General features: G+C 40.7%; 1 protein-coding gene across 6 annotated transcripts in view; it reads left to right on the top strand.

Moving 5' to 3' along the window:
- The window catches only part of APP (amyloid beta precursor protein), a 284,040-nt gene that overhangs the window by 141,962 nt on the left and 123,344 nt on the right, over positions 1-18,734 (top strand). For all 6 annotated transcript variants that reach the window (XM_004062633.5, XM_004062636.5, XM_004062637.5 and 3 more), the window contains exon 6: positions 6,174-6,376. In XM_004062633.5, coding sequence (XP_004062681.1) covers positions 6,174-6,376 — 203 coding nt within the window. The remainder of the gene's footprint in view (positions 1-6,173; positions 6,377-18,734) is intronic.

The raw sequence follows: 18,734 nt of genomic DNA, 5'->3' as shown, positions 1-18,734 counted from the left end.
ATCCCCGTGTCTCTGCAGTTTACCCTTCCTCACTGTTAAAACTCAGTGCCTGTGTAAAATTTCATTATATTTTATTTACTTCTTATTCCACTTGTGCATTATGTGGATATTCCTGCCTCATCCCCACAGCCACCTGTCACTTCCGGCCAACTCAGATGCCTCTGGCTCGCAACAATCACTTCTCTGTTGAATTTCTGAAGCGTTTAATCTGCAGTATGTCTGTTACTCATACAGCAGTTAGTGTGGATTGTCTCACTCAGAATAAGTATTCATTAAATGTATAAGAATGATGATATAGCCTAATTTCAGATCAAGATTGTGATTTATAGCTCATTCTTAATCAGCTGAGTCATGACTGTATTTATTTATTCTTTTTTTTTTTTTTTTTTGAAGACAGAGTCTCACTCTGTCACCCAGGCTGGAGTGCAGTGCAGCTTCTGCCTCCTGAGTTCAAGTGATTCTCATGCCTCAGCCTCCCAAGTAGCTGGGATTACAGGCGTGCACCCCCACGCCCAGCTAATTCTTTGTATTTTTAGTAAAGACGGAATTTCACTATGTTGGCCAGGCTGGTCTCGAACTCCTGGCCCCAAGTGATCTGCCTGCCTCGGCCCCGCAACGTGCTGGGATTACAGGCACGAGCCACCTCCTCAGGCCTGAGTCATGAATTTTTGGTAGTCCAGTTATGTGGTTATCTTCCTAAAGCTGGAGGCCTTAAACCTAGGGCCCCAGGTGGGCTTAGGAACCCTCTGCCAAGAAATGCCCTTAGCTGCAAGTAACAAGAAACCCTTTTCAACCTTTTTACTGATTTATTTAGAGAGAAGTACACATAAGAGGTAATACAAGTATGCAAAGTTTTAAGACCACACAACTTGATAGGCAGCATCCGGACCAGAACACAGAGCCTTGCTGGCCCCTAGAATCCTCTCTCCTGGCCCCTGCCAGTTACTGGCCTTTCCCCTGAGTTCTATTTGCCTGCAGTTTGCTTGTTTTCATATTTAATTCAAATAGAATTAGGTGATGTGTCCTCTTGTGTTTCGCTTCTAACAGTGCCTTTATGTGGGAGAAGGACTGGCTTTTACTTACTTTGCCGTCCCTCCCCGCAAACATTTTCCTTATTTAATAGCAGTAATTTCAAAAACTGCTTTCCTTTCGGACAAACTGACTTATCCAGCCATTATCCCTTCCAGTTTAGACTCTGGCAGTTTGGAGAGTTGAGACAGAAGGAGAACCGTCTATTTATCTTCTTGAAAAAAACTGCTGTATTTTCTCTCTCTTCTGACTCTGGGAGCCTCTAGACTCTTTTTTCCCATTTTCATATCCACAGAGGAAGAGTCTGAATCTCTTCCTGCTGAGCCTTCCCCTCGTTGGTTGCATTTCAGGAACTGACATTGGTTGTCTTCCCTCTTCCCTCATCAGTGCAAGTAGGTTGGATCTCATGATAGTCCATATTCACATAACCGTGAAAATCAGAGCTCTCTCTCTGTCATTTCCTCCCTGTTTATCTGTAGCAAGAAGAAAAAAGTCCGTCTTAACAGAGACTGTGAAAGAATAAATATAGACTTTATTGTTTTAGAGCAGTTTTAGGTTCACAGCAAAATTAGGCAGAAGGTGCTGAGATTCTCCCATATACTCCCTGTTCATACACTTGCACAGCCTCTCCCATTATCAGCGTCCCCCTTAGAGCGATTTGTTACAATCAGTGAACCTACATTGACACCATCATTATCACCCAAAGTCCATAGTTTACATTAGCATTCTCTCAGCATTGTTTATTCTGTGAGTTTGGAAAACTGTCTAATGACACGTACCCGCCATTGTAGTGTCATACTGCGTACTTTTACTACCCCCCAAATCCACCGTGTTCCTCCTGTTCGACCCTCTCTTCCCTTTAACCTTTCCTAGCCACTGATCTGTTACTGTCTATAATTTTGCCATTTCTAGAATGTCATATGGCTTTCTTAGAAAATACAGATGGTGACTTTTTTGGCATGACTTTAATAAACAAATGAAAATTGGTGTGTGAATGAAAATCTTTCACTCTGTAAAGGGACTATCAGGCGGCACCTGCATGTGGAATTATATCAAGGTCAGCTTTTATTTAGAAACAGAAGGAGAGTCACCTTTGTGATGTCATGTCTCCTTCATCCAAGTAAAATCTCGCATGCTGACACATAAAATTTTATCATCAGTGATTTATTTCCTCGTAGGAATGTCCCTTTGACCTTATTAAATTCAGATACTCTGGGGATGGTCAGCATTTTCAGATGGTTCCCTCGTTCTGTAAAAATGTTTGTTATTGGTGTTTAAAAGCTGTAAAAGCCACCCACTATAAATTGATAGCCATTAAAGTCTGCGAATGTGGTATGAATATTCCACTATGTTCCCAAGCGTTTATTTTATTGTGAGTTGTTATTTGATTGTTTGTAAGGAAATTGTTTTATGATGCTCAGCTTTATATTTCCATAAACTATTCCTCCCTTGCAACTTCTTAAACTGTGATGAGCTTTTCAAAACAAGTCCACAGGACAACAGTCTGTCCAGCATTTGAAGAAGTGGTGGAAAAGTCATTTTTTTCCTTTCAGTGTTTCTAGCTGTTCATGAAAACTGCAGTTAAAAGTTGTAATGTTGTTGTGTTTGGCATTCTTTGGGAAGATGCAGCATTATTCAAACAAAACCATGTGCTCTTGTTTTAAATAGTGTCCAAATGAGTAATTGAATTCATGGACATCTAAATTTAATTCCAGAAATCAAAGCTATGGTAATAAGAACTTGGACCTGAGTTCTCTTAGGCCAAGTAATTTAATTCCTTAGCCGGTTGAACTATTTATTACGTGTCTCCGTTCCTGGTTATTATGCCAGTAAATTGCTCAGGCAGATGCAGGGATGGATGATGGGCATATAATTCACTCTTTTTCACGGCTAGACACATACCAGAATGCAGATCACACTAAACAGCTGTTTTTACAAACATGGTTTCTATTCAGAGCTTTAAGAGCCACATCCAAGTAATAACAAAGAAGCCTGGAGAAGGAACCTGGGGATACCCAGGGTCATGTTTTCACCATCCCCCCTGGAAACACGGTGCTGTCCTAACCCTGGATCGTACACTTGGACATCGTCATTCCAGTCATGGTTCAAGATCACGTGTGTACATCATGATTTAAAGAGAATACTGGTTTGATTTTTCTTCCTGACTTTCCCTGAATTTTCCACTTAAATTGGAAAACAGCGCTAGTTAGTGCCCATGATTTGATTGAATAAGTAAGAGATCTCAAACACGATAAATTAACTGATGACATGCATGAGGTCATCTTTCTTTGATTCACTAGTAATACAACAGTGAGATCCTACAGAAAAATGCAAAGGCAGAAGCTCAGGGCAGCTGAGCAACTGTTAAGGATTCTTTTGAAATGTTGCCCCCACGTAGTAAACTTTCATGCAATAATTTGGGCAGTCAAAAAAAAAAAGTCAGTTATTTCACCTCATTTATTTCTACGAGGAGATAAAGGCTTCCAACATCTGATTTTCAGTGCCAGTGTTTTCTGTTTCTCTTTTCACCTATTTCGTCCTAGTCTTGTGGAAATGTTACAATAACTGATTAGGATTTTCTCTGTATTGACACTTCATTTATTAACATATGAGTAAGTTGCTATTAATAAATTATTCTGCTTAATCAGTTTCTTTTTATTCTTTAGCCACATTCTAAACTTCTTCGGATGTCTTCACTTAATATCCTTACATCATATTTAATCAGAGTTAGGCGTTCCATTTGGGGGTCATACACATTTTTCTGAAACTTTTATAAACGCCCTTTATACTATTCTTGTATCCTATGTAATCACAGTCAGGTGTTCCATGGGGATCATACACATCTTTATACAGCTTGTATAACACATGCTTTAAATGCTGAGGTAATCAGAGAATTCCTGCCATTGATGGATTAATCTCTTTACATATCTTTCCCTTTCACTCTCAGCAAAACTACTTATGGCGGTCCTGTTAGACTTTGAAAGCCTTTCAGGTTTATGGAGGAGTCTTCCTTTCTATTGTCGTAGATCATGGAATCATAGTGTTCACTTGTCTCATGTGTTTGGAATCTGATTTCCGACATAATGCTGTGCTCTCACTATGAGTCCAAGGCTTCCTTTGGCTACAAATCCCGGGTTCCTATCACTTTTCCCAATGATGAGCTTCTCCTTGTTGGCCAGAATCAGCTCTGTGGTAATAATTCCCTTCTGCTTTCTCCCTCTCTTTTTTTTTTTTCTTCTGGGTACATTATAATGTCAGCATAGCAGCTTTTAATTCTATTACTATGGTACTTCTCAAATAGACCTGTGGTAGTTGCCCCAGAAAGGTTGAAACCCCCTGCCACATCTAGGTCTTTCTCCTGTATTGGTTTTGTGATCTGATCAAGGACATCTATTCCTCTAGTCCCGCTAGGTGGTATACGATAGGCTTTTACTATTTGATATTTCGTGTTCTTATCTTCATTTATCTTCTTTCAAATGCTGTCAACCATGCCTGCCTTGACAGGTACATGATTTCCACAAGGATTTCCTAATAGGCCTTTTTAATTTTGTTCTAGACATGCCCTTCTTTTGCCATCCAAATTTGCGTATTTTTTACAAACTATGGTGCATCAGCATGTAAATGTTTAATACCATAAATATTTCTGATCCTCTTCCCAATTTCACTGAATTACTGGTTATCTCTTGCCATTATTCTCAGCATATTGCAGTGGATCTCAGAATATTTTCCCCTGACCACCAGCATCAGTATTACCTGGGAATTTGAAATGCACATTCTCAGGCCCCACCAAGGCCTCATGATTCAGAAACTCTGGAGCTGCATTAGAAACTGCCACTGGCACCTGGTGATCTGTGTTGGTTTTTGTTTGTTTTTAAGGAGACAGTGTCTTTGTCTCCCTGGCTGGAATGCAATGATGCAGTTGTAGCTCACAGCAGCCTCAAACTCCTGGGCTCAAGCAATCCTCCCGCCCCAGCCTTCTGAGTAGCTGGAACTACAGGTGCACACCACCATGCCTGGCTTTTTTTTTTTTTTTTTAATTTTTTGGAGACAGGGTCTCACTGTGTGGCCCAGGCTGGTCTCAAATTCCTGGCCTCTAGGTTTTTTCCCACGTCAGCCTTCCACAGTGCTGGGATTACAGGCATGAGCCACCACATTTAGCAGGTGATCTGTGTTTCAGTAAGCCTTCCAGGTGATTCTGATGCTCACTGAAATTTGAGAACCACTGAAATATTTGGTATTCTACAAAACATAAGCAATTAGTAACCATAGGGTGCGCAACTAAACAGTTTCAGCAGGCATCCCTGACCACAGGGCATTGCAGATTTACTTAAGTCAGTTTCATCTTCCACCTGTGTGTCCAGTTTAAGCTCTCAATTGCAGTTTTTAAACCAATTTCCACCAGCGTATACTGAGTATCTGCTACCGTGCAATGCGTTGCGGCTCTTGTATGTGCACTATGAGAAGTAATTCCCATAATACAGCAAACTCAGTTTTGATATCCACCACACCGCTTTTTATAATGGACTGCATTTTTCAGAGCAGTTTTAGGTTTACAAAGAATTCAAGCAGAAACTACAAAAAGTTCCCTCTACCTCTCACTTCCCCACTCCCCAACAATTTCCCCTGGATTAACATTTTGCCTTAGTATGGTACATTTGAACCAATATTGATACACTATTATTAACCAGTATTCCTGTTTTAACATGAGAGGCGACTTTTTGTGTAGTATAGTCTCTTGGTTTTGACAAATGCTTAATGCTGTGTATCTATTATTACTTATGATAGTATCGTGCAGAGTAGTTTCTAAAAATCCTCTCTACTCCACCTATTCATCCCTTCCCTGCTCCCCCTGAACCACTGGCAACCACTGATCTTTTTATTGTCTCCGTAATTTTGCCTTTTCCAGAATGTCCTGTGGTTAGACTCATGGCATCCCCTTTTAGCAACTGCAGAAACTAAGAACTGTCCCCAAGGACAAAAATTTTTGCAGACCCACTGAGCTGGGATTTATACTTAGACCTGCTGACTTGAAGTTTTGGATGTGTTTCTTCTCAAATTGCCAAAATTCCATATGGACGATTTTTCTTTTCCTTCCCTGAAATGTGTTTAATTGACTTTTTCTGTTATTTTGTTTGCCCTCACAGTGAAGACAAAGTAGTAGAAGTAGCAGAGGAGGAAGAAGTGGCTGAGGTGGAAGAAGAAGAAGCCGATGATGACGAGGACGATGAGGATGGTGATGAGGTAGAGGAAGAGGCTGAGGAACCCTACGAAGAAGCCACAGAGAGAACCACCAGCATTGCCACCACCACCACCACCACCACAGAGTCTGTGGAAGAGGTGGTTCGAGGTAATCCACCATTTGCTTGGTTTCCCCCCACCCCCAAGGAAAAGAAAGCGTAATACCAGAGTTGGAAATATCCACCCTAGCACCACTGTCTTCCCCAATCAAAAACATGTTTTTTTTTTCAAAAGGCTTCTTATGCTTGTGAAATTTTTTTGGTTTAACAAGCAAACAATTTCAGATAATGTGAAATCTTTATTATACAGTTTGTTTTGTACCTTGTATATGCTGCTTGGCAAATCCCAAGTTAATTCTACAAGACTCCGCCCAACCAGGTAGTCATCTAATTTGACAAACACTGAGTTAGGTGACTCCTTGGTATTCCTTTGGCAGTGAGTGTTTGTTATATAATATTGTCTGTTACCACCTAGACGATGAGCTCCTTGAGGGTAAGGACTTGATTTTATTCAGTATTGCACAGAGTGCCTGGCTTGTAGTTTTGATAAATCTTAGTTGAGTGAGTAGTTGTGATTAGATTTCATTAAAGAAGGAGATTTGGGCCAGGCACAGTGCCTCACACCTGTAATCCCAGCACTTTGGGAGGCCGAGGCAGGCGGATCACCTGAGGCCAGGAGTTCGAGACCAGTCTGGCCAACATGGTGAAAACCCATCTCTACTAAAAATACAAAAATGAGCCAGGCGTGGTGGCACGCACCTGTAATCCCAGCTATTTGGGAGGCTGAGACAGGAGAATTGCTTGAACCCAGGAGGCGGAGGTTGCAGTGAGCTGAGATCACACCATTGCACTCCAGCCTGGGTGACAGAGCAAGATTGCCCCCCCCCCCCAAAAAAAAAAGAGATTTGGTGAGTATCGCATTATTTTATGCTGTGAATTTTAACTGAGGTGATTTATGTTGAGTTTACATTGTTTTATTGGGAAGTATGGCAGTGCTTTCTTCAAGAAGTAAATATAGTATTAATGTCTTAGACTTTCTCTATTGAATTAATGTTTGTGTTGCAAATATTGTGAACTAAAAGAACTAAAGGTCGTACTTGTCTCCATGAAATAAAAACAAACATTCAGTTGATATTAAATGACCAAATGTTACAGAAACGAGTAAACTGTTGGATTGAGTTCCTTAAAGAGTATGCATTTGTTCCTTAAAGAGTTCTGCATTTCGTATCTGCCATCTGCTTGGCAGATAGTAAAAGATGCTTCTAGAGCTAGATTGAATGAATATGTACTTACTGAATTTTAGTGTACTGCAAATTCTTATAAAGGTCAACCACAAATGTTACAGCATTTACAAAAAGTGGCTTTCTCTCACTTTTTGCTAAAGTTTAATGATTTCAGATGTATTGTTCTATTAGAGCTTAACATGGGGCTATTTTGTCTGCCTCAACTATATTCATAGTTGTCACTATAGTATTTTCTTCCCTTTGTTGCATTTTTTACCTTATTAAGGTGTAATTTACATATAAGTTTCATTTGCTTCTAAGTATATAATTCAGTGGCTTTAAGAAATTGGCCAAGCTGTGCAGCTATCACCATAATCTAATCTTAGAACATTTTCATCACTCCAGTAAGATCACACATACTCACTCCCAGTTAAGCCCTCTACTCACCTCTAGCCCCAAGCAACAACTAATCTACTTTCTGTCTCTATAGATTTGCCCTTTTTTGGACTGTTATTATAAGTGGGATCATAAATACATGGTTTTTTGTGTCCGACTTCTTTCACTTAACACAGTATTTTTGAGGTTCTACATTTCTTTAACTTGAGCTTTTAAAATTGAGATTATTCTGAATTAAACACTCAGCGTTAGCTTATAATTTATTGAAAGTTTTACATGTTCTTTAAAAAAAAAGAACAGAGTGCATGATGGATTAACTTTATCATTCCCTACTTAATGACAGTTTCTTACTCACTTTAGCACATAAGTAAATGTGCTAGTAAATGCGCATTTTGTTTAAACCACCATTTTTCAAATACTCAAACATCCTTTCTCAGGGTGTTTTTCATATACCTTTTAGGACCAACTATGGCAGATCTGGTCAAATGAACTTGTTAGCCTGATGCCTATAGCAGGGAAGGACAGCTTTTGAGGGCTTCTCTTCTCGAAACCTAAATGAAGTGTGAATACAAATTACAACAGCTAGCAGCCTGCAATGGAACTGAAGTCCTTGTGATCTCCATCAAGCTGGCTGTTTATATAACAGTTAGTGTCCATTTACTGAACATTAGATTTTGAGCACCTGCTTGGTACAAGCCATTTTGCTAGGCCATGTGGAATGGATGATGAGCACACACAGGCCAGCTAACCCTAGTGGATGTTAAAATCTCTTAGGAAATAGAAGTCAAAGAAGTACAAAGCCATCTGTGTTGTAAGAAATGTGAACACAGAACCTACCTCCGAGAGTAAGAGGGAACTTCTGGATTGATCAGAAAAGGTTCCATGGAGAGCATGACATTTGAACTAGAGCCAAAAGTGTGGGTGGGTGGTGTGTCTACCAATGGAGTTTGCTGTAGAGTCATCAGGACTAGCAAAACAAATGTGGTGCCATGGAAAGCCATATTTAGGAGACAGGATTGGTCCAATTTAAGCTAGAGCAGATGTCTTTTAGGTTGAGACCAAAATATAGAGACCTTCAATGCCAGGCTGGCAAAGATGGGCATTAACTGCAGGTGATTAATTAACAAATATTAATTCAGAAGCTACTGTGCACTGCAGATTTTTCCAGGAGACAACAAAGAGATTTTGTTTTGATGCTAGTACTGTTGAGGTAACAGGTGAACAAGGAGTGACATCAGTTATGCAGTACAATGAGAGGATGCCACATAAACTTAGGCCCATATTCTAGAACAAGACAATTTGCTTGAGATAAAGTGGTCTCATTATCGTCTGCATTAGTCCAGTTCTTTTTGCTTGAGTTTTGCAGGTAGCATTATTTGATATTAAGACGGAACACAGAGATGTTGTATTATTTTATTTCCTGTAGAAAGACGAAGGCAGTTAAAAGAATTTCATAAACAAAACACTCCAGGCTAAAGGCAAAAAAGAAATGAACCTTAAAAAATAACAAGTTAATAATTTTGTTGGCAAGAAGAGCAACAAAAGCAACCTTCTGAAAGCAAAGATACCTGGTCATTGAGAGATACCAACTTTTAATGCCCCAGAAATAGAGGAATCTTTAATGCAAGTCCATTCATTCCACCTCAAACTCCTGAACAACAGCTCTAATTGAGGCAAGTCTTCCTGGGAAAGGGGGCCTAACAGACACATGTTATGGTCAGTTGTGCCCATGCGAGATAATTTTTTGTGCTTGTAGCTAATTCCAGTAAATAAGTAGATGTTTTAGAGGGTAACGTTAAAGGGGTCAGCTGCAAAGAGTCCTTTTCCTCCTCCTCACTGTTACAAAAGGTGACTTGTGGTTCTTCCCTAATTGAGAGCAATGGCAACGCCATAGGTGATTACTCATTTTGTAAAACTCTAATTACAAGTAGGTTGCTTCTGTGTTCAACATAAAAATTAGAAGTGACTTGCAAAGATGAGATACTGCAGGGAGGCTTACAATCTTGTTTTCAATGTTAGTGTTTCAGTACCCGGAACAAAATGTGATTTACAGCCATCCTTTCTAAGAAAATTGTCATCATTACCAACATATTGCTACTGATACCAGTCCTTAATGTGCTTCATAAAAAACTCAATAATTTCATAACCCATTAAAACCGGAAAGAAATGGAGGGAAGAAAAATAAGACATTTTTAGCATAGTCATAATCTTCTCTGCCATATTGTGTTAGAATCGATGATACCCAAATGAGAAGATGTCTGTTCTCTGTTACTGATTCCAGTAGAATAAAAGTATTGTTTAAAAGTAAGCACATCCGCTGCACTCCAGCCTGGGCAACAGAGTGGGACCCTGTCTCAAAAAAATAAAAATAAAATAAAAGTGAGCACACGATTGCAAGATCTATCTGGTTTTGGGGGCTTATTGTCGTCTTTGGTTGTTAAAAAAAAACTTGGATATTATTGGTTATTGGTCTAGTGGAATAAGCCATTACCGATTTGAGTACAACAGTGGTGTATTTAGACACTTGCTCCTAATTTTCTGTTCTTCGAGAAGGGATTGTACTTCAGAAACCAGAGATATCAGGGTAGTTTTGATTGAGCCATAACTTCTAAATTCTGATTGAACATGGGTATTGTAATAAATGGCATAATCTTTTATTTAATCTAGCCAATTGTGCCTGTCCAGAGGAACTGGACATTTCTTCCTTATGTTCATTTATTCAGCAACTATTCGTTGTACCCCTGCTGATGGCTAGGCTCTTTGCTACTGTGGAAGGCATCATGGGGGCAGAGCAGACAGCATTTTACCTCCTGGGAGACTGGCAGATTTTTGAAGCCTTTGTTGCAGATATAGATTTTCACGGTCACCACTCTTGCCCTTTAATGTAATTTAATTTTTTTTTTTTTTTTTTTTTTTGACACGGGATTTTGCTGTGTTTCCTAGGCTGGATTCAAACTCCTGAGTTCAAACCTCAGCCTCCCAAGTAGCCGGGACAACAGGCCTCTTGTGCTTTAAAGCAGTGATTCTCTGTCTTTAAACCTTGTAACTATGCTGTGTGGTGGAAATTTTACTTCCCCATTTAAAGCCAAGATCTCTAAGGCCAAGAATTTTTTTTTTTTTTTTTTTTTTTGAGATAGAGTCTCGCTCTGTCACCCAGGCTGGAGTGTAGTGGTGCGATCTCAGCTCACTGCAAGCTCCGCCTCCCGGGTTCACGTCATTCTCCCGCTTCAGCCTCCCGAGTAGCTGGGACTACAGGTGCCTGCCACGATGCCCGGCTAATTTTTTTGTATTTTTAGTAGAGTCGGGGTTTCACCATGTTAGCCTGACCTCATGATCTGCCCACCTTGGCCCCCCCCCAACAAAGTGCTGGGATTACAGGCCACCGTGCCTGGCCAAAAAAAATTTTTTTAATTGGCCTGGGCTGGGCACAATGGCTCACGCCTATAATCCCAGCACCTTGGGAAGCCGAGGCAGGCGGATAACGAGGTCAGGAGATTGAGGCCATCCTGGCTAACACTGTGAAACCCCATCTGTACTAAAGATACAAAAATTAGCCAGGTGTGGTGGCACGCACCTGTAATCCTAGCTACACAGGAGGCTGAGGCAGGAGAATCACTTGAACCTAGGAGGCGGAGGTTGCAGTGAGCTGAGATTGTGCCACTACACTCCAGCCTGGGCAACAGAGCGAGACTTCATCTCAAAAAAAGAATAAAATAAATTGTCCTGGGTCACATAACTGGTTAAGTGATGAAATCAGAATTTGGACCTGGATAGGCCAGGATATTTCTGCTACACTCATGTCAAAATTACACTTTTTATTTTCTTTATAAATACACACAAATTCATTTCAACCTGTGTTCCCTTGTAAATGCATATACCTTTGATATAGGCATATATTCATCCATTATTTTACACTGTGCATTTCTGAATTTTTAGAATTTTTACTTAAAAGGAAGTGATCAGGCTGGCGCTTTGGCTCACGCCTGTAATCCCAGCACTTTGGGAGGCTGAGGTGGGCAGATCACCTGAGGTCAGGAGTTAGAGACCAGCCTGGCCAACATGGTGAAACCCCGTCTTCACTAAAAATACAAAAAAATTAGCTAGGCATGGTGGCGCGTGCCCATAATCCCAGCTACTCAGGTGGCCGAGGCAGGGGAATCGCTTGGACCTGGGACGCGGAGGTTGTGGTGAGCTGAGATCGCGCCACTGCACTCCAGCCTGGCGACAAGAGCGAGACTCCGTCTCAAAAAAAAAAAAAAAAAAAAAGAAAAGAAAAAATAGAAAAATGATCGGGGGTCCACAAATAAGAGTAATGATCAAGGGCCAGCAAATTGGGGCCAAAAATAGCCTGTTTTCCTGTTTTCTACACAAAAGTTTTATTAGGACACAGCCAATCCCATTTGTTTACAAATTGTCTATGGATGTTTTCATGTTTTGGAAGTAGAGTTGAGGATTGCAAAAGAGATTGTGTTGCCTGCAAAACTGAAAACATTTACTATCTGGCCTTTTCAGCAAACATTTGCTAACCCCTGATTCTCACTATAAGACGGTGACTGTGAAGTTCTTTCTATTTCACATACTGCCATATCAAGTTGATTTCTTTTGAGGTAGGGTTTTTTTTATTTGTTTTTTTTTGGTTAGAGACAGACTAGTATAGTGTTTGAGAGAATTTTTATGACCGTGGGCCAGTTAAGTAACCTGTTTTTTATGTGTGTAGTGTAGATGGTAATGTTATCTTGCATGTAAGAATGACTTTAGGTAACTTATGTTACCTAAGTCATGCCCAGTAAGTGTTCAATTTACAAACTCAAGCTGTCCAGATTCAAAGCTTTGCCTTACAAGCTACTAACTGTGTAAATTTGTATAAATCAAATAACCTTGAATCCTCATTGCTTCTCTTTGTAAAATAGGATTAATAAGACCTATCCAATATTTAACTATTTTGTGAGGATTAAATTAATTAATTTATAGGAAACACTTTGCATAATTCCTGGTATACAGTAACTGCTCAATTAACCTTAGTTGCTCTCTTAGTTATGGTTATAATCATCATTCTGATCCTCCATTGCATTTGAAACATTAGCAAACTAATGTTTACTACTAATGAGGAATGTTAAAGGTAAACCAACAGGTTGACTTTTAATTATAAAAGGCATAAATGTGACCTATCCATATCTATTGGTATAAGAAAGCTGATATTTAGAGAGAACATTATGTTATGATTAAAAGAAACATTTCTTGCTTAAATTTTTTTTTGTGAATATACACTGTATATTGAAATATCTGCACTTAAATTTTAAATCCAGCTGAAAATTGGATAAGATAGTATTAGATGCCACTGCGTTTCAAGATGGAGTTTTATTTCTTGCAGGTATTTTAAACCTTTTGGGAGTTCCTCTGTTAAGTGAACAGATAGAGACACTGATACAGATGGCTCTTTCACCGTCTCATGTGATGATAAAAGCTAAAAGGTTTGATCCGAATATTGCTTATATTGGGCTAAGTGATTGACCTTGGCAGAATTAAATTATTTTTCTTCTTCTGGTGACAATTAATCTGGGAGAAGTACCATTTGATTTATTGCTATACATTTCACCAATATCCACAAGGCACTTGTAGGTACCAGACATGGCATTGGTTGCTGGGGGCACAGAGATAGGAACAAAGTGGCTTGCTCAGGTTGCTTCTAGCCATATCTGCATCGTCCTTGAGAGGGATGAGTCTCTCAGGCCTGCCTAGGAAGGAATTTTGGCAGCATGGAGGAGAGAAAGTGCTCAGCCCGGAACAAAAGTTTTCACCTACTATGTTGCAGAGAAGTTGGCATATCAGTAATTATAAAGGAAGAATAGGGATTTACTGGGTGATAGAGCACCAAATAGAATGAATGCAATACATACTTGAAGTAAATCAGAGTAGCTTGTATTGATCTCAAGGGGAGAAGAAACAAAGCTTAGCTTAATTCTCATGCCTCTGTTGTTACTTGTTTGTAATAGACATGACACTTACAAGGTATCCTATAATTCACTAATGGGATTTTTACTTATGATTAATATTTAACTCTCCACAAAGCTTGGGGTAGACTGTGAACTTAACTTGCTGTGAACCCGAACATGAACTCACATACTTCAGTTGGAGGCCTCAGTAGTAGCATGCTGTACAAAAATGAAACTGAAGCTCCAGGGTGTATTTGGGAACAGGGCAAAAGGGTAATGGCTCCTCCTTATAGAGCAAGCCTCAGGCCTTTACCTTTGTGTTTTGAAGATGGAGAGGATGCACTTCTACTCTTCCCCCAGGTTGTAGCATGCTTGCTAATGATGTCGAGAGAACTAGTGTCAGCACTGACCATAGATGTGACAGGTAACAGCCTGTTATTTTGTGCCCCATGTCATGGCAGCCATTGATTCCGAGGTGTTTGATACACACTTTGATAGAGGCGGAGTGAAGCAGGACATTGACAAGCATCTTTCCATGTAGTTTAATGGTCTCAATCTAGAAAGCCCACCCAGATAATTAGGTTGCTTAAAATGTGATGAGACTAGGGAATAGAGCCATATAGAAGTGTGTGTGAGAGAGAATTCAGTGGTTTAGTATATTCACAAAGATACACATTTGACACCAGCCTGGGCAACATAGTGAGAACCTGGCTTTACCAATTAAAAAAAAAAATAGAATAACAGAAGTAATCAGTGAAAGGCATTTTAATACAATTATATCTAGATTTATTAAAAATAAAATTTTAGTCCAATTTAATTAAAGGCCAGAAACTAGATTTTTAAAGAATATTAGTCTTTCTCATATTTTTCCCCAAATCAGTTGCTTTAAAAAAAAAAAAATAGTGTGCAGATGCCTCAGGCACAATAACTGTACTCAACTCAAGAATTTGCAATTAAGAAAAAAAAAAATCAAACCTAAAAGAAGAAATCCAGCAACTCAGAGGTTCAGATTCATTTAAACATGCATACATTTACACGGGCACACTTTTTTTGTTTTGTTTTGTTTTTAAGATGGAGTTTTTGTTTGTCGCCCATGCTGGAGTGCAATGGCGCGATCTCGGCTCACTGCAACCTCTGCCTCCCGGGTTCAAGTGAGTCTTCTCTCTCAGCCTCCTGAGTAGCTGGGATTACAGGCGCACACAACCGCGCCTGGCTAACTGTTGTATTTTTAGTAGAGACAGGTTTTCACCATGTTGGCCAGGCTGGTCTTGAACTCCTGACCTCAGGTGATCCACCTGCCTTGGCCTCCTAAAGTGCTGACATTACAGGTGTGAGCCACTGCACCAGCTGGGTGCACCTTTTTGTTTGTTTGTTTTGTTTTGTTTTATTGACATGGAGTCTCAGTCACCCAGGCTGGGATTCAGTGGCACGATCTTGGCTCACTGCAACCTCCGTCTCCCAGGTTCAAGCAATTCTCAATTCTCCTGCCTCAGCTTCCCAAGTAGCTGGGACTACAGGTGTGTGCAACCACACCCGGCTAATTTTTGTATTTTTGGTAGAGATGGGTTTCACCACGTTGGCCAGACTGGTCTCGAACTCCTGACCTCAGGTGATTCACCCACCTTGGCCTCCCAAAGTGCTGGGATTACTGGTTTGAGCCACCGCACCCAACCGGGCACACGTTTCTAGCCAAGCCATAGGTCTGATTAAGTACAGTCAGATTCCTTGAGCAGGTTACAAAGCTGTGGATTTGAATGGAGAGCTTTAGTTCCCTTGCAGAACAATGAGTTTCCAAAAGCAGAGTGGGTTACAGCCTAACCAGCTGCTTCTCTCAGCCTTTAACCATTTTGCCCTCCTGAAGATTCATCTTTGGTTTCCAACCACCTCTTCCAATATGCCTGACTTTTTGTGATTCTGTTAGTAGAAGAGTAAAAAGTCAAGGGGAGGCAAGAATGAATGAATCTCATATAAAAATGATGCTCAAGATAATCCCTTAATTTTCAAGACAGCAGCCCAAACTGTAAACATTGAGACTTTTACAGTGTTTAAAAAAAAGTGTTTAAAGGCCAGGCATGGTATCTCACACCTGTTATCCCAGCACTTTGGGAAGCTGAGGCAGGATGATCGCTTGAGCCCAGGAGTTTGCAAGCAGCCTGGGCCCCATAGGGAGACCAAAAAAAAAAAAATTGTTGTGCTGGCTGTAGTGTCACAGGCTTATAGTCCCAGCTACTCAGGAGGCTGAGGTGGGAGGGTCGCTGGAGCCCAGGTGAGGTCAAGCCTGCGGTGAGCCGTGATCACACCACCACACTCCAGCCTTGGTGACAGTGAGACCCTGTCCAAAAAAAAAAAAGATTAAGGCAGAGGAAATGTTAAAAGTTACGCTATATTTAGTTGATAATAATGGTAAGACTGTTCAGGTGTTTTAACTATGCGAGTAGGGTTGCCTCTTTCTTAAATTTATATATGTTCTTATTGGGTATAATTTCTAGACAGAATATGCAAGTATCACAGAATATGGATGGCAATTTTATGTTGCTTGCACGTGACTTTAGGTTCTTGATGTTTCATGATAGGAGCAAAGAAAGGTCTTGCTTGCCAATTCTTATGATTGCATCTGTTCTGGAAATTTACTAGCATTTGTTACCCAGGATTTCTGAAGTGCTGGTGACTGCTGCCCAGTAGTCTTGGTGGGCAAAGTTACTAAAATGCATCACGAATCCTTCTGGTGTTTGCTTGGGCTATGGCAGGGTTTCTGGACCTTAGTACTATTGATGTTTTGGGCCAGATAATTGTTGCGGATGATTGTCCTGTGCATTGTAGGATGTTTAGCTGCATCACTAGCTCTACTCGATGCCAGTAGCACCCCCAAGTTATGACAATCAAAAATGTCCCCTGGGAGGAGTAGGGGATAGACTCTCTCTGGTTGCAAAACACTGGGCTATGGTGTTGAGATCTGCAGTGATGAGCAGCTTTAAATATATGAACAGAAGCCCAGGCGTGGTGGCTCACACTTGTAACCCCAGCACTTTGGGAGGCTGAGGTGGGCGGATCACTTGAGATCAGGAGTTTGAGGCCAACCTGGCCAACATGGTGAAACCCCGTCTCTACTAAAAATATAAAAATTAGCCGGGCATGATGATGGGTGCCTATAATCCCAGCTACTCGGGAGGCTGAGGCAAAGAAATCACTTGAACCTGGGAGGTTGAGGTTGCAGTGAGCTGAGATTGTGCCATTGCACTCCAGTCTCGGCAGACAGACTGAGACGCCGTCTCAAAAATAAATAAAAATAAAAAAGTGAACAGAGAAATACCCGTGCAATACTGTGTCTCATCCCCCAAAGACGGAGTCTTACTCTGTCACCCAGGCTGGAGTGCAGTGACACGATCTCAGTTCACTGCAGTCTCTGCTTCCAGGATTCAAGCGATTCACCTGCCTCTGTCTCCGAGTACCTGGGATTACAGGTGTGCCTCACCAAGACCAGCTAAGTTTTGTGTGTTTTTTTTGTTTTGTTGTTTTTTGCTTTTTTTTTTTTCTGAGATGGAGTCTCACTCTGTCACCCAGGCTGGAGGGCAGTGGCACAGTCTTGGCTCTGCCAAGTCTTGCACAGTCTTGCAACCTCTGCCGCCCAGGTTCAAGCAATTCTCCTGCCTCAGCCTCCCAAGTAGCTGGGATTACAGGCACCTGCCACTGCGCCCGGCTAATATATATATATATATATATTTTTTTTTTTTTTGTAGTTTTAGTAGAGACAGGGTTTCACCATGTTAGCCAGGCTGATCTTGAACTGCTGACCTCAAGTGATCCGTCCATCTCGGCCTCCCAAAGTGCTGGGTTTACAGGCATGAGCCACCAAGCCCGGCTGGTCTCATTTTAATGTCAGCTCTAACTTCTGTATCACTGCTTTGCACATTGTAGATAACCAGTGAACATTTTTTTTATTGTATAAGAAAAAGTAAAATAAACAAAAATATGCCAAAGCAAATATGGTAAATACACATTTAGTAAGGTAAAAACAAGTATTTGATAAAATGTGTAATGTAGTCTAGTAGCTTTATTTAGAAACAGAAAACAACATAAAATGTTGACTTGAAACATTGCGTATGCATATTTGCCATGTAGACAGTGAGATATGGAGGTAAACTGCTTTCCTAGTTTTGTTTTTTTTTTGTTGGTGTTCAAAAGGAATTCACTCTCCTCTTGTCCACTGTTATAAAATAGCAAATGGTGATTAGCATCTGTGCTGTAACCAGGGACACTGCTGTTCCCAGCTGGAATCTGTAGGTTCTTTGCCTGCTAGAGATTGTGACAAGAAGCCAGTTAACATGGAGAGGGGGACATGCTCAGTCTTCCCCAGAAAAGGACATGAAACAGTAGGACCATCCTTCCAACCCATGACCTACATCTAGAGGCATTCTTTTTTTCTTTTTTTTTTTTAAACCGGAACAGAAATATCATCTAGTTCTTTCTTTACAGAGAAGTGGTATAAGGAAGTACATTCTGGCCAGGCACGATGGCTCATGCTGTAATCCCAGCACTTTGGGAGGCCAAGGTGGGTGCATCACCTGAGATCAGGAGTTTGAGACCAGCCTGGCCAATGTGGTGAAACCCCTCGCTACTAAAAATACAAAAATTAGCCGGGCGTGGTGGCACACGCCTGTGGTCCCAGCTACTTGGGAGGCTGAAGCAGGAGAATCGCTTGAACCCGGGAGGCGGAGGTTGCAGTAAGCCAAGTTCACTCCATTGCACTCCAGCCTGGGTGACAGAGCGAGATTCGTCTCAAAAAAAAAAGAAAAAAAAAAGGAAGTATATTCTAAGCCCTTGAATTGATCTTGGCTTTCTTCATTATTTTTACAAGTAAAAATAAAAACTTTGATATTTCTGATGTTCTGGGATATTATAGGAATGATACCACTTGA

Source organism: Gorilla gorilla, chromosome 22 (assembly GCF_029281585.2).
Source record: "Gorilla gorilla gorilla isolate KB3781 chromosome 22, NHGRI_mGorGor1-v2.1_pri, whole genome shotgun sequence".
Classification (NCBI taxonomy): Eukaryota; Metazoa; Chordata; class Mammalia; order Primates; family Hominidae; genus Gorilla; species Gorilla gorilla.
Note: the sequence above shows the minus strand (reverse complement) of the source record. Positions and strands in the feature narration are given on the sequence as shown.